The sequence below is a fragment of the Chanodichthys erythropterus genome, chromosome 10, assembly GCF_024489055.1.
Source record: "Chanodichthys erythropterus isolate Z2021 chromosome 10, ASM2448905v1, whole genome shotgun sequence".
NCBI classification, from domain to species: Eukaryota; Metazoa; Chordata; class Actinopteri; order Cypriniformes; family Xenocyprididae; genus Chanodichthys; species Chanodichthys erythropterus.
In genome coordinates this window covers 11,966,458-11,982,499 of record NC_090230.1, presented here as the reverse complement: position 1 = coordinate 11,982,499, position 16,042 = coordinate 11,966,458, and the positions used below count along the sequence as shown (strand labels likewise).

At 37.2% G+C, this 16,042-nt stretch overlaps 1 protein-coding gene across 6 annotated transcripts in view; it reads left to right on the top strand.

Moving 5' to 3' along the window:
• eps15l1a (epidermal growth factor receptor pathway substrate 15-like 1a) overlaps positions 1 to 13,744 on the top strand; it is a 35,033-nt gene extending 21,289 nt beyond the window's left edge. Inside the window, exons 20-26 of one of the 6 annotated variants that reach the window (XR_010896067.1) lie at positions 3,352 to 3,488; positions 3,588 to 3,648; positions 4,505 to 4,587; positions 4,777 to 4,867; positions 7,138 to 7,343; positions 10,627 to 10,827; positions 11,489 to 13,744. Coding sequence is in view for 5 of the 6 variants with exons in the window: in XM_067396019.1 (XP_067252120.1) it covers positions 3,352 to 3,488; positions 3,588 to 3,648; positions 4,505 to 4,587; positions 4,777 to 4,867; positions 7,138 to 7,343; positions 10,627 to 10,773 (725 nt within the window). In the remaining variant the exon portion in view is untranslated. Of the gene's footprint in view, positions 1 to 68; positions 93 to 3,351; positions 3,489 to 3,587; positions 3,649 to 4,504; positions 4,588 to 4,776; positions 4,868 to 7,137; positions 7,344 to 9,942; positions 9,960 to 10,626 lie in introns of those variants that run through there. The other 5 variants (XM_067396020.1, XM_067396021.1, XM_067396019.1 and 2 more) reach the window with 5 other exon arrangements.
• The last annotated feature ends 2,298 nt before the right edge of the window (positions 13,745 to 16,042 follow it).

The window sequence follows — 16,042 nt, the reverse complement described above, 5'->3', positions numbered from 1 at the left end:
AGGTTGGATATCGGTATCATTTAAATTTTAACAATTCCGATTCTGCTTTTTGATTCCGATTCTTTTAGATTCCTATTTTCAATTCCAATAAGGTAAAAAAAAAAACCCTATCATTCACATTTATTCCGAGTCTTACTGTTATAAGATTTTCAGGTATTCAGGTACAGAAACTGTAATCAAATGTAAAATAAAACGGCACTTTATAAATAAAATATACATTACAAATATAGTTACAAAAGATATTCAGTCAAGAACAGAGAGTACATTTTCTCTGTCTATTTGTTGTTTGAATAATGTTATTATAGAGACAGCAGCAGGAATATTAGGCTGCTGTCACTTTAAGAGTTGCACTGTTCCATGATTTTCTTTGTCAACTGTTTAGATTAACTTAAGACATAACGGAACTGTGTGTACAAGGATATTTTGACATATTTTTTGTGTATTTGTGTGCAAGTGCAAAAAGACGCATAAGAGAACTCTGTTCAATATCGCTCACTATTCAGTAAGAGGCCACATCCACACGAAGCCATAGCTTTCCCTATCCGATCTTTGTTTTTTTTCCCCCCTCGTCTCAAGAATATATCTGTGTACACACAAAACCACTGAAACCGACTTAAAACGATGTAATATACACGCCAGATCAGTATGTGGCGTTGTAATTCTGCCACAGAGATGCACTAAAAACTGAGAATAAGACTTGGAGCATGCGCATTAAAATGGCCCTAAAATTCAAGATATCAGGGCAAAAATGCCCCTGTGTGATTTTTTATATTATATGATATAGTTAAGCAATATCACATGAGTAACGAGCGCAATATCACACACGTGCTGTTTTTGTCCCAAATAGCAAATGCAATACTGATTTTATACAACAGTTCAATAAACAAGTTAATATTATGTTACTTTAGACACTATGTTGTCTGTTTTTGCTCAAATTTGCTAACGAAAATATTAAATTAATTGCCTATAAAGCCAGAGCAGAACTGTTGTGCGTCCCCGAGCAACACACAGCAGTGTTTCATTTCTGAATGAATCCGCATTTTGAGTGAATCAAGTGAACTAATTATTCATTGAGCCATTCATAAAGAGAGCCATTTGCTTCATTCCTGAATAAATCAGCTGTTTGAACCAATCAAATGAATGAATGACTCCATGACTTCCTCATTTAGACATTTACCGCCACCTGCTGGCAGCTTTAGATTCTTATTTAGAGTATCAATTCATTTGAAGTGTCCCTATTATGCTTTTTCGAATATTATCTTTCATGCGATGTGTAATGTAGCTGTCTGTGAATGTAAACGATCTGCAAAGTTGTGTAGTTGTGATAAAGTCATTCTCAAAAAAAAACAGAATTGACTCTGAACTGCCTAAACAAGTCATCAGGAATTCGAATCCCACTTCCGTGATGGCTACACGTCACTGGGAAACACGTTTGCCTGATGCCCGCCTATGTTGTTCATTGGCTGCCCGCGAACAACGTCTACTTTGACCGCCTTCAAACACTTTAGCTGGTTCGTGTTGTGTATACATTTCGAGAAGACGCTGTTTTCTGCTCTGCAAAAGCAAATCTCTTTGTAAACACTTCCAAAGGAAGTATGATTAATTATTGATGTATATATTTTCTACTGGGTGCTCAAAATACATAGTTTTGTGTAGGTCTCCGGCTAACTGGTTAACTTGCGTTATTGTCTTACTGAAATACTTACGTAAATCAGCTGTGGCCCACTATTACCTAAAACTGTGTCCATTAATGCAGATTGCCCTTTGTTCTCATTACTCTGAGTAATGATAAAGGACGGAGCAAGATTTGTTTTACAAACTTTAATGTTACATCAGTCATTCACGTTAGTGCTCGGCTAACATTTGCACTGTTATTGATACTGTTAATAATACAGTTACCATATGTGCACTGCAATAAATTAGAGATATACACATCGGTTTGTTGATGGACATACACTTGGTTATGCGGATGGTGAGGAATAAACATCGCAACATCTCATAATGTACATCCTGCTCAAGTCGTTCTTGCGATGGAGGTTTGGGGGCAAATAACTACTTCTTTCAATGTTTCATCAGTGCACTTGCACTCGGATTGATATGGTAAAATCGAAGCCATCTGTCTTTACAGTGTGTACAATTGCTGAGCTTTTTATGAAGCCTGAACTGAGCTGAATCAGTTAAGGTAATGGGCGTTTAGTTTCCATCAGGAGCTGTAAGCGGTGACCAATCACAACAGATTGGGCCGTCTGGCTCACGGAAAGGAGGGACTTAGAGAGACTGATTCGTCAGACGATTTGAGAATCATTGAAAAACATGGGGATTTGCATGTGCGATGACTATTGATGCATGTAAACCTGTTACAGGAGACATCTAAAACTAAATTAGAAACCTTTAAAATAGCATAATAGGGGCACTATTTTGGGGATAGTTTGCCCACAGATTAAAATTGTTTATTTACATTTACTCAACCTCATGTCGTTTCAAACCTGTATGACTTTCTTTCTTTAATGGAACATAAAAGAAGATATTTAGAAGAATGTTGGTAATCAAACTCTTTTGGTCTGTAATGACTATATCAAAAAGTTTTCCGCTTGCAAATTCTGCCATGTAAATAGCGAATCCGCCATGGCGCGAACGCAACTTGTTTTTAAAGGGCATGGGAGATGAGAATCTGATTGGTTTATTGCACGTTACGCCCAAAACACACCTGTTACTCATTAAGAGAATAGGGACAACCCTTTTAGATCATGCATATTATGGTGTGCCGACCATTTTTCCTGTGGTTAAACTAGCAAAAGTGGATTCGGACACACCAGAAGTGCACTTGCGCCGTGCGCTTTAGACCATGCCCATACATCAGTAAAATAGTGCCCAATGGCTTTCAATTATCGTTTGGGTTTAATTTGTCACCCAAATTTGATGTGTGATTAAATTGCGATTAATTAGATTAAAAATTTTAATCACTCAACAACCCTAATAATCGTATTAATTACATTTTAAATAAACGTGTATATGTTTGTGTGCACAATTTAATTATGAATGAATTATGAAATGCCTCTCATTGTTGATGCATGTAACAGTTCCCCTGCAAGAAAATGTTTAAAATGCCAATATTTAATTTCTGTTTATGAAAGACACCACAATTCTTGCACAAGGCTTCATGGTATTGAACATCATGGTCAGGTACCTTGGCACAGTTCCCTCTTAGTAATAAATGAGGCTTTCAGTTCCCCAACTCTCATAAAATATGGGCTGAAAATAGAAAAATGATAAGATGATATAATGTAAATGATGATATTCAAATGTAGGAATGTCCCCTGGACAGTTACATTAAGCTCTAAACTCTTTCAGATCCTTTCGGTGGAGACCCTTTCAAAGAAACCGACCCATTTAGGACCTCTTCTGAAGATTTTTTCAAGAAACCTTCAAAGCCGGACCCCTTCAGCAATGCTGATCCTTTTAGCAAAAGTGCCACTCTTCCCTCAAAGGTACCCAAAAAACAACAACAACAACAACAGCAACATCACATTTATCCCCTTCAGGTTTGAACTTTGTTACCCAAACACCTCCTTTCTACTGTCTTTTAGAGTCATCATTTCTCTGGTAATGACCCCTTCAGCTCCACAAGCCCCAAACCAAAAGGCCAAGGTACTGTTTGCACGTCTCTCACTTACTTAGCTGAATCATATCATACCTGACACTCCCTTTCTTTGAAGATGCTGAGCAAAGATCAGCCTGTTCATTTTTACACACAACGTTCTTGAACCTGTGAAACTGATCTGTCATCAGCTGAAAATGCCTTCTTTTCTCTTGCAAACACCTTGAGGGACAGGCTCAGGGTGCATTACACAACTGCAGGGTGAAACTTTCACACCTCATGCCCAGTGGCAACACTTTTGTCTTTTTTTTTGAAGACCTCTCAGAGAACAATTCAAGAGAGCATGTGTGAAGAAGCCGTCAAAAGAGTTCCCATGCAATACGTCCGCTCGCAGGCCCTTTGGCTGCCCCAACTATGTGAAATTCCTCTGCAGTTTCAGTAAACAGTTAATGCAGCATTCAGCTGCAGCATTGTTGAACGATGCCAGGAAATGCTCACCACATTTTTTTTTAAACATGTGGGTTGAAGCAAAAAAAAAAAAGAAAGAAAACAAAGCAACTTGACACTTGTCTTATTTGTTTAGAATTTTTGAAATGGAAAATTAATACTCCTAATCGATTGCTTCAGTATGCATCTTATTTGTGATTAAGGGAAGAAGTATATATTTAACCACAAGTATTGATTAAAGTAATAACAGGATAAGAAATGTCATAATTTATGACCCTCAAATATCATATCTCAAAACATTTTAAAATGTCTAACGTAAATTTTCCATTGATTCCATTGATTCCATCTACTACAGGCTGTTTTGAAATACATTTGTGACATACTGTAAGATACTTATTTCTGTGGACACATTTAATCGTAGAAGATGCGTGCTTAATTGTTTTTCTCTGCCAAGTCCAGATTTCTTCGGTACTTTGGACCCGTTCGGGAGCAGTTCATTCGGCAGCAATAGCGGATTTGCAGACTTCAGCCAAATGTCGAAGGTAGTGAACAACTTTCATTTGTTACGTTTTCAACTTAAGCATAGTGGAACTCAACTTTCTCATGCGTATGCAGCATGACATTTGTAAGATGTGGTTTTGATTGATGTTCCGCTCATAATTTGTGTGGTTTGCACCTTATGTGTCTGATAACGGCCCTCTGCCTCTCCTTTCCCCTGCGATTTAATATAGGGCTTTGTAGATGACCCGTTCAGCCGAAAACAAGACATGCCTGCTCTCCCCCCCAAGAAAAGTGTACCACCACGGCCCAAACCACCCAGCGGTAAGCATTTAACCTTCATCTTGAGGCCCACAAACCAACTGTGACCCTTTTCAAAAAGTTTATATACATATCTAACCATATAATGTGATTAATCAAACTAGTTTTTGGTATCTCAAAGTAAACGATTATGAAAACTACACACAGATGTTGTGCCAGGAACCTGGTGCAATAAACAATACGTAGACAAAACAACCAACATGAAAGACCTGGAGAATGTTGTTTGGGTGGATCAACTCTCTGTGCTTTTGACACTATTTAAGAAGAAAAATCTTCAAAGTGCAGCAGTAACATCTCTTTTGACTAGTTGTTTGTTAGCAGTGAAAGCAAAACAAGCTTTGAACAAAGTTGTTGACCTCAGCTAACACATTTTAGAAGTATTAGTACTTCAGACCAAACTGAATTTTGACTCTCCATAATGATATATCTAAGACATTCTTGCTCTTCCTTCATTGGTTGTCAACAGGAAATCGAGTTACAACCTTAATATGTTTGGTTAAGCATTTTATTTTTTTAGCTTTCCAGTGTGCAACGGCGTGTTCTTATCTCCATCCAATTCGAAAACGGTGCACAAACAAACATGAATGGAAGATACATTTATCACTTGGAGAAAACGAAACCTGTGCCGTTTCCTCTCTGCAGTCGGCAGTTAAGAGGAAAAGGCCAATCTGTGCAGCTCACTCTTTTTCTTTTTTTGTAGCAACATGTTTCTTTTTTTCATCCTAAAAAACAAGGGAGTGCTTTCCTGGTGTAACCAAGGTTTATAGTTTGGTATGGAGGTTAGAGAGGGAGGTTTGTTCGGTGAGGCTTACGGTGGTATAGCTAACATGCTTCGATGATCTGCGGTTAGCCTGCACTGCCAGCATCGTGCGCTGATCTACACACCCCTCCCCACTTCCTGTGTGTATGTGTGTTTACACACTCTAGTGGGTAGTGTGGCCTAGCTGCCACAACTTTTTCACATTTTCATATTTTACCCTCTCTTAAAACATGTTATGAACATTACAACTGGCGTTAAATTATAAATTATCTCATAATATGTTAATATATATGTTTCAAGCTACTGCTTAATGGCAATAGTATACTAACAAATTGAATAAAAATTCAAATAAAGAGCAAGAGACAAGCAGTCTTTTGCTGAATAAATCAAAAGTTTACTTGTTTAAATTTACTTGAATTTTAAAATGCAAAATTAATTTGTTGTAAAATTGAAGATTCTTTTATTTCTGTTAATGCAGCGTATAATTAAAGAGCTCTGCTTGTTTTTGACCTTTTTCCCTCAGCAGGGTGGAGTCTTTTTTTGCGGTTTAGTATTCCGTTTACTGACAGAAAGAAACTGATTGCTGGTCTGGTATAAATAACAGCCCTATTGAACATGTGGTTAACACCTTTAGAGGAACCAACAACCAGTTTAAAGTTCTCACGAGCAAGTAAATGCCAGTCTCTGCAAATGGTGCAAGAGGGGAAAAAAAGTAGTATGCATAAGCATTTTTTAAAAATTTTTGTCCGAAGATCCTCGCTGATTTGAGAAAACATTTCTTGCGCAAATTTCTATCATAAGCAAATTGCTTGTGCAAGCATTCTGCTTTCCTATAAAACAAATAACAGAATTTGCACCATATTTAGTGCTCTTGATGGGAGTGTTGAAAGAGACCGACATTTCAGTGTTACCGCATCATACATGCTTGAACCACTGTGGGTTTTTTGGTTAAGCTTGTGGAAAGATATGTGCAAATTTAATTTAATAATTACATATTGTTAAGAATTACACTACCATTCACTGGTTTGGAGTGTTTATTTGATCAAAAATACAGTAAAGTCAGTAATATTGTGAAATAATATTACAATTTTAAATATCAATAAAAGCATTCATTTCTTTCAAACAAATTATTATACTAATATTTAAATATATTTCATAACAATACTTTAGTAGTTTAATACTTTTGCTAATTTAAATTTTAAAATGTGTTTTCAGACAAAATCAGACATATTATACATTATATGATGTTTAAATACTGGTTTCCTCTTTGTGTTTTATTGGGTAAAGATCTGGGTTGGTAACCAAGTTTTATAAATCTGTTTTTTGACTCCTATTCTTATTAGTAGTAGTAAGTAAATAAAGCAATCAGAGCTTCTTTGACAGTTATTATGAAGTTATACAGTCAAGGATTTTAAACCCTATGAAATTTCACTTAGCACAATGGAAATGAAACGCAATGGATGGTTTAGACACTCTGTAAAGCTTTTAAATGAAAATTGCTATTTCTCAACAGGTAAAAGCACTCCTGTAAACGTGCCGGGATCTGCCGATTCGGCCAAGACGAGCGATCCCTTCCAGCCCTTCAGTGCTGACCCCGGCGATCCATTTCAGAGTAAAAAGGGGGTGGGAGACCCGTTTAGTGGCAAAGACCCGTTTGCTCCATCTGCCTCAAGTAAAGCCTCTAAAGACTCTTCATTGGGTTTTGCTGACTTCAGCTCTGTAAGTTGAGCTTAGTGATACTCTTCTCTTGTCCGGTCCACTTGTTTCTTTCCAAAATCGAAATAAACCCAACCAGCAAACCAAAAAAAGTGCTTTCTAGCGATCATCAGTGAGGTTTCCTAGAGCAGACCGCACCATTGGCTTCTGTACCGCTCAGTCTTTCGCCTTGTGTCGGCTACTCATTTATTTTCCTCCATGTCTGCAGTCCATCTATCTGTGATTAACTCACCAACGCACAGAATTCTGGATAATAAGCCCTAATCAAGCAGCCAGACATCATCTCTCTCTTTCAGTGACTCAGATACAGTTGTTTGTTGCGCACATGGCTATGATGTCATCTGTCGTATTGCTCAGCACTTGCATGGGCTTGTGGGAAGAGGAGCAGTCGCACTTGGTCATACCAAGTGCTCTCAGCTAAGCTAATGTGGCTTCTCGCTGTTCTTCTGTGACTTTTTTTTTTTTAGTTAGATTTTATGCAAATGTGTCTTGTTTTTTCCCGGAATGTACTTAAAAACAAGATGAGATACTATGTAGTTTATGCAAATTTTAGTTTGATGGTAAAAATGTAGAATCTTGCAAAACAGGGGTTTAAAATCATATAGCAAATTATCAGATATTTTCCTGTTTACGTGTAAATTTAAGTGACCTACAAAAACGTCAGTTTTTATCATTAGAATCGATGTGAAAATGTCAGTATTCTTGCTGCTTAATTTTCGTCTTTTTTTTTTTAAAGAAACGTTTAAATTTCTCTTAAACAAAATGTTGCTTTTTATACAAAAATTATGTCGTCAGTATTTTAGCTTCATTGTCTGCAAGATGGACCATCGAATTGGCTCCTAAAAGAAACCTGTTTTACTAGCGTCAGTGTGCCCAATGTCGGTATTTTAAAATGTCATTAACGCAAAAGTTTGTTAGCTTGAGCAAAACGTCAGTGTTTATAGTGTTATTATTGTGTCTGATGTCAGTATTGTCGCTTCTTTTTTGTCTGCAAAATGAGCCGTCTGATTGGCTCCTAAGAGGACTGTAATTTTTCTTGCATCTTTGTTTGCTTAAACATCAGTGTTAGTAGTGTAATCAAAGTTCATAATATTTTCGTCTCCTATTTCGTCTCAAATCTCAAATGTTTGTTCTTTTGAACATAACATATGTGTTTGTTTTACCGATTTGTCTGTTGTCAGTATTTTCGCCTCATGGTCCACAAAGCTGGACTGTCTTGATAATTTTCTAAAAGAAACTTTAGTTTTCTCACATCCCAAAAGTTTGCTCGCCTAAACATTGCTGTTTGTAGTATTAAGTTCCCAGTATCAGTATTTTTGTCTCATGATCCTGCAACTTTGATAATCTGATTGACCTTTATGAGAAACTTAAATTTTGCGAAATCAATCAAACAAATCATTTATAGAATTACCAATGGTAAAAAAAAGTTAGTTTCTTTTTTTCTTTCTTTCTTTCATTCTTATATCAAGCAACTCAAGCCTTGTAATGGACTCCTCCTGAACCAGCACTTGTTCTCACCGTTTTCATATCAGTCATCAGTTCATATTTCAAGAAGTGTGGGCAGCTTGCATTGACACATCTGTCGTGTGGTCACACTTCCACAAGTCAGTGGAACGAGCATAATCATCATTATCTTGATCTTATCTCAACTTATGTATTTTCAGCTCGCTTAAAAGTTGTTTTAGGAGGAGAATAGAAGTGAAAGTTTTCAGAAAAATGAATGAGGTCTCTTTTCAAAGTCGATTAGGGGAGATCGTTTGACGTGGGAAGTGTCAGTATCACTACTCAGCTCTCAGGCTGTCGTTTTCTTCCGCATGGGATCAGTGTGCGCTCCATTCTGCAAATCCGCTTGATCCTAGAGCCACAGTGTTTGACATAGCATCATTTTCATCCGCCCTGCCTCCTGTGCTTAGTATTGCTGTGAATGACTTGGGTGCAATGGACCTGCTAAACCATCTCTGATTTAATACGTGACCAAAAAAGAAGATTTTTACAAATTACCAGTGGTATTATATTATTTTGTATTTTCAAAAACCAGTGATCAGGATGGTTTATTTTAATTACTACAAGACATTTTGGCATTTGAGAAGACTGATCGTTTTATGATGAAAATGCCACCCCACCCCACAAATTGGATTTTTATTAAACCATTTGTTCAATACAAATTATAATGTCATTTGTAGCTAGAGTTTATGTATGTGATATTACAAAAAACATAAACAAACTAAAACAAACAAAAAAATAATTGAAGACCTCCAGGGTGGTTTAGCAATGCTCTCATTCATCTGTAGTCAGCTTGGTGTGCATGTTATGTTGCATATATTAATTCTATATATCACTGTACACGATTTGAAACTCTCAATTGAAAAAGCTTTGTAATGTCTTTTCCTTCTGTCATTTTCTTGCTGCATGAGATCAATGCACGTTCATTCTCCTGTCTATCATTCGCTATTATGACCAATTAAAAAGGTCCATCATGAGTCATCAGTGGTAGTGGTCTGTTGGTGTTCAATCGGCATTTGTGTGCAGTTCGGTGGATGGTTGCGTGGTAGTTTGGTGTAAATCTCTTTTGTGTTTTTTTAAATCCATTCCTCTCTTGCAGGAACTGAGCGAATTAAGGTAAGATCTGTCTGAAAATGTGGTGAATCTTTCTTGCCTTTTGCTGTTTTGCAATCTCAAATGAAGGTCACTGAATTATATGACAAAGAAAATTTTCAAAATGAGCCATGCATGCTTAGATTTTTTCATTTGTACACGTGCAAGATCAAACTGTGCACTTTTGATTTGATTTGATTTAATTAAGTATTTTATTTTAATTATATTTTAAATCTCTCATCAGCGGATATTGAGCAAATTCCTTTCTGTACCATTATCAGCGCCAAACAGAATTGCGAAAATTAAAACATTTCGAACAGCCTCCCATTGTTTGGACAAACTGATAGTCCTTCCCCAAATTCATGTCATAGTTGATTCAACGTCAAATGGATTGGTATCGCTAATGGCACAGAAATAACACATGATGTTTTTTGATGTCTACCAGTGCCAAGATTGAAACCATTTTTGGTAAAATGTGGCATAAAAAGATTTATTATCTGTGTAGCGGTTTATATATATGCAAACATGTATAATCTATGTACCAATTTAGTACATTTAAACTGAGACTTTTTCTAAGCAAGCACTGTACCAATCAATTCAGACCACAGCTTCAGTGATTCACACCACTGTGCAATCCCCAATTTCGGACCAATGGGTCTTAACGTGGCGTGTTCCTGTTTTTCCGGCCCAGTTTGGTAATGAAGCCCAGCAGATGGAGTGGGCGAAGCGGGAAAGTGAGAGAGCGGAACGGGAGCGGCTGAAGAGACTGCGCCAGCAGGAACAGGAAGACCTGGAGCTGGCCATCGCTCTCAGCAAGGCCGAGATGTCCAATGCCTGACCGCCATTCCCTCAGATCCACCCTTCTGTACACTACAGCGACGATTGTGTGTGTGTACGTGATGGGCCGAGATAAAATACATGCAAGTGGGACACAGTCCCTGACAGTTCAACCTCTATCCTTTTGTGTTCATGCAGGAGGGCGGCCTATGGTTTGTGAATCAGCTAACTCACTCTACATGCACTGCATTAACCTCTCAGACGGAGTATATAGTTTATTTAAAGTGTATTAGTGTGTGTGTGTGTGTGTGTGTGTGTGTGAGAATGTGCATCAACAGAGCCATGGACATTTGAAGACCATTACTGGTCTCTGCAGATCAATATCTCCACTGGTGTGGAAAAAAGGGACTGAGAAACCACTAAGAAAGTTGCTTTTGCGGTTTGATCCTGGGTCGAACCAGAAACTTGAATTACTGACGCTACACTCCCTCCCTACGAGCCCTTGAGCAAGGCACTTAATTCCAGGTTTCTTCCTGAATTCATTCGCTGTAAGCGTACTGTAAGTCGATTTGGATAAAGAGCATCTGCTAAATGATAACTTACTGGCTCTGGCTGTAGTCAGTATAGCACACACTGGAATTACAGCAGCGCCTGCAGACTAAACGTCTGTAAGGAGCTCTTGACGTGACGGAAAGCTGAACGAAAGACAATGTGATTCTGTAAGTGTCGTTTAAGAGAGCTGATTGATTCATAAGTGAACTTGTTTTCTTTCACAGTACTGTTCAGAGGAGAAGGATCAGCAAAGCTTCTACAACTGTACAACTGCACTGAATTTTTTTTTTTTTCTTTTTCTTCAATTTTTATTTTACCATGTTAAAAGGTTTAGCTGGTTAGCTGCAGGACTCAACAGTAAGTTTTTTTTTGGGCCCCACTACAAAAGTTTTTATTTTTCTAGAAATATTTGATTTTTTTTTTTTTTTTATAAAATGTTACATTCTCTTTAAAAGGAACTTCATATTTTTGTCTTTACAAAATGAAAATTTACAAAAATCTTGTAATTTTTCTTTTTGCAGTTTTTTTTTTTTTAAATCCATCTATCCGTTTATCGTTTTTACACTCTATCTATTGTTATTTCATACTATCATTGTCGCTTTATTGATCTATTTTTCTATCTATCATTTTACCTGAATGTATGTACAAGATATCAACAAGTTTAAGATTTTCAGTGATAAGGACTCTTTCACACATGCCAACTATAGAGCCAACCTTATTGTTGAGTTCTGCACTATGGTGTAATATCTGGTTGTATAAAAAAAAAAACAAATGCCTCCATGAGGGAACTGATAACGTATTTTGCTGTTTAGATTTTTGTCGTTTTCAATTCGTTACTAATTTTGTAATATAGTAATATAGTTTTTGCTTGAACCCGTAAACAGGCCCGTATAGAATGTGAGATACTTGTCGCATTTTCTGTTTTGTTTTTGTTTTTTTGTGTGTGTCAGGATTACTAAACACCTTTTGGTAGCTGAAAGCACAATCAAATTAGCCAAAATAAGTTAATGCGACGATGTGAACTTTGTGAATTCAGGCTCAATAGATTCTTTAAAAAAACAACAACTGGCAATTGCTGTTGTCGTTTACTGTTTGTTTTTTTCCTAACTTGAACGTCTTGGTGATGGTACTTCCTGGCACGTTTCAAGTCTGTTTTTTTTTTTTTACGATTGAATTATCGTAAAACTTAATATCAACGTTTTTTTTAAACATGCAATCTGCTGGTCTTTAACGGTAAACTCTTTAACTGGTACTATTAACACGTTTTATCCATGAATGATCTGTATTCCCTCATCCAACCTTGGATCATTGGAATAGCTGTTACTTCCTTATTTCGGTTTGGAATAACTCTTGAATCTATAATGTGGTGTGTCATTACAGGTAAAATCTTTCTGCATAATGATTGATGCTCATTTGCAAAATTGTGGACACAAACTGTGACATATCCTAGTACACTGCTAACTTTCAGCTGTGTTATCTTTCTGTCACTTTTTTATTTTTATTTTTAGTTCCTCTTTTTTTCTCGACTCTCAATTAGCTTGTGTTTTTTTGACCGCAAGTAGCTGCTCGACACTCCTCGGTCACGTTAGTGTCACACTAAACAGTGTTACTTTGTCTTATTTAAAATACGTAAAATGTATTAGATGGAGCCTAGCTCACATTGAAACTCGTGTGATGGTTTTTGAACCTTAATTTATCTGATTACAGCACTACACTAATCTTTAGTCAGTTGCACGTTTTTAACAAAACCGTACGTTTTCAGGACTGGAATCGAAAGCCGTTGTGTCCCAGACACAGATAATGCCAGATTTTGGCCTATGAAGGGTTTTATGACGTAATGTAGGCCAGGAGTGGGTTATTCATGTACAGGGGGCTTTGGTCCCGGCTTTCTGCTTTTTACTGTTACAAAAATAACATAACCATTCAAACTAAAAAACAAACAAACATTTTGTTAGCCTTCCTTTTATGCTGTATTTGTCCTCTATACCTCCATTGTGCAATAGTTTGTATATTTTATTTGTTGTAATACCTGTAAATTCATTTAATGTTTTCATATCCTGTTTTATTATCCATATTTTTTTTTTAATGATGAAAGTGAATATTTTTTTAGTTACTGTCATAATTTTGGGCATATGTCCCATAAAACTCAAGCTGAATGCATTCCTTTTTGGCCTGCCTTTAACCCTCGCCTGTGTAGATAAGACCGATATTAACCCGATAGAGAAATGCATAAGAGTATACATAAACCATGTATATTATGTGTTATATTTGTCCTATGAAACATGAGTATCTGCACATGTGTAACTCGAAACATTTAAGGATTTCAGACTGCATTGATAGTGATTAGTGATGCTTGGATTCCTTTGGAAATGTTCATGCTCCATATGTTGTCCCTTGATTTCACAGAATAAACAAAAGATAACATTTCTGAAGCATGTATATGTCACTCTATTCAAACAGTGTAATATCTAATATAGCAACCCCAGAATGTATTCGGACACTTAAAAATGTGTCACTATAGATCAAACCAAATCTAAAAAACTTTATGAAAGGTTTCAATTGTTTTTCTTGGTTCTGTTTTGGTTTGTTTGTTGAATTCTGAGCTGTTCATTTGTAACTCAATGGGCTCAGTAGAATTTTTGTTTCAGTATGTTATAATAGTTTTGTTTGCCTCTTTTTTTGTGTTCAAAGTAATCTCACAAATTTAGCCTAATGTAACTGCACCTTAAGTCAAAACATGTCCATAGTTAAATCTGATGAACTAGTCCTGTGTGAACTCGAAGGGAACTGGCTTCACACTTCAGACCACTTAAAATTGTAGTGAAAATGGCTTAGAAAAATGTTGTAGCATGATAGTTTTGCGCTTGGTTTGATACTTTATGTCAGTGTCTTTCATACAAATCAAGTGCGACTTGTTGGGATCATTATTTTGGGGTCAAACTGTTTTTTTCTCAGAAGGCCTAAGGGCAAGTTCTTGTAAAAAAAAAACCCTGCATATTAAATTGCTTTATTGTAAATCCAATCTGAATGCAAAAGGACTGAGTCATACTTGTAAGGTTTCTAATTTCTTGAAGACTTCCTTGTAGCTCAGTGAAAACTGCATCGCGAAACACAAGAGAACCTGCACACGGAATGTTAACTTTAACAGGAAATTCCGAGATTGATATTTACTTTTACGTTTTTGTGCTAGTGAACTTTGGGTATCAAAACTGTGGAAAGAGCATTCCAGATTTGACTGCCGATGTTTATTCCACATGTCTCAGTAGTTATTTTAGTTCTGTTGGGAATGCTTGACTTTTCTAATAACTAGTGTACGAAAAACATTGTTGACCTTGGTGAATGCATGTCTTGACACTTTCCTTACATATGTAGGGAGTTTCTGGGAATAATGGCTACATGTCAGGTGAGATGGTCCAGGTGTGCCAGTAATGCGCTTGTGTTTTACCAGAGCAAGATGAGTATGTTAAATGCGACACACATGTACATGTTGAAGGTCTGGATGGGGTCATCATGGTAATAAGATCCTGTGTGCGCTCACTTGGTTGATTGGATTCGAGGGGACCCTTTCACGGAGTTGAGCGTATTGACAGCTGGCTGGGAAATGTTGGCCCTCTCCTGCGCCAAAAATTGCTCGGTACGGGTATTGATTTAAATCAGCGCGTTGACTAATCGTACCTCGATCTGCTCGTGAAGAGCTCCAGACGTGAGTGACCCAAGCTGGATTTTGTGTATTTAATCAGCTGGGCCAGAGCTGGGAAACAAGGGCTCTCCACCGAGTAATGCTGCCCTGGGGATGTTGCAGTGCACTGACGGACACTCTTCTGCACTCCACCAGGACCGTCAGCAGAGGTATGCTGGGAAATGTAAGCCAGATGGCCACTTTCCATTATGTTGTCGCACAAATGTGGTTTTTCTTCAGCCACTGGGATTATCATTTTTCAGTCTTTGTTTTGTTGGTGCTGAGGTGATTTTGAGGAACTGACATATAATATTATTGCCTCCCAATGCAGCAGTTTGCCTGGATTTTGATGGTTTGTCCCAAGTTGGCGCAAATGACGTATGAAACATCGTGTCCTGATGTTGTGCTCTATGGGAAGTATCACTACAAAAAGGTTTTGACAGGTTTTACAATGGGCAATAGGAAAGTTACTGTATCTTCTACTAAGATGATTCCCGTGCAAGTCCAGCAGGTGGCAAACTCTTCCCATGACATTTCCAAGCTTTCCAAAGGAATCTGCACCAAAAGCACATGTGAAACCAAAGCAGCTACATGGACAAAAAGATGTTGGGTGATCTTGCAAACTTCAAATTAAGTTTCCCATTACAATCTCTTTGTTTATATTTAGTTCATTAAGATGAGGTTCTAATGATTGATCCCAGAACAGGAAGTGGACTTCAATTAGTATCCCTAGTTGGTGGGTAAATTTTTAAAGAGAATTCAGGATATTTTTTAAGGTAATTTATAGTGGTTTTTGTTGTTGTTGTTGTTGTTTTAAGTTTTGCTTCCGTCATGAGGAATACCCTCAAGACATTAATAATATCATCGCTCACTCTTCCAAGAACGTAAAGAATCTTGATTTTTATCTTTCCGCATGAAATCCGAGGAACCTTCTGGCTTGAAGCCAGGCAATTAACACAATCCTAAATGCATCATTGGTGTCATTATCAGTTTCTTATGTAGGTTAAAACCATTTCCTAAGTGAATAGTGTCAAGTCTCGGGTATCTCAAGAGATGTCACTTTTGCAGCGGACACCTGAGGTTCATTGGAGGATTAGGG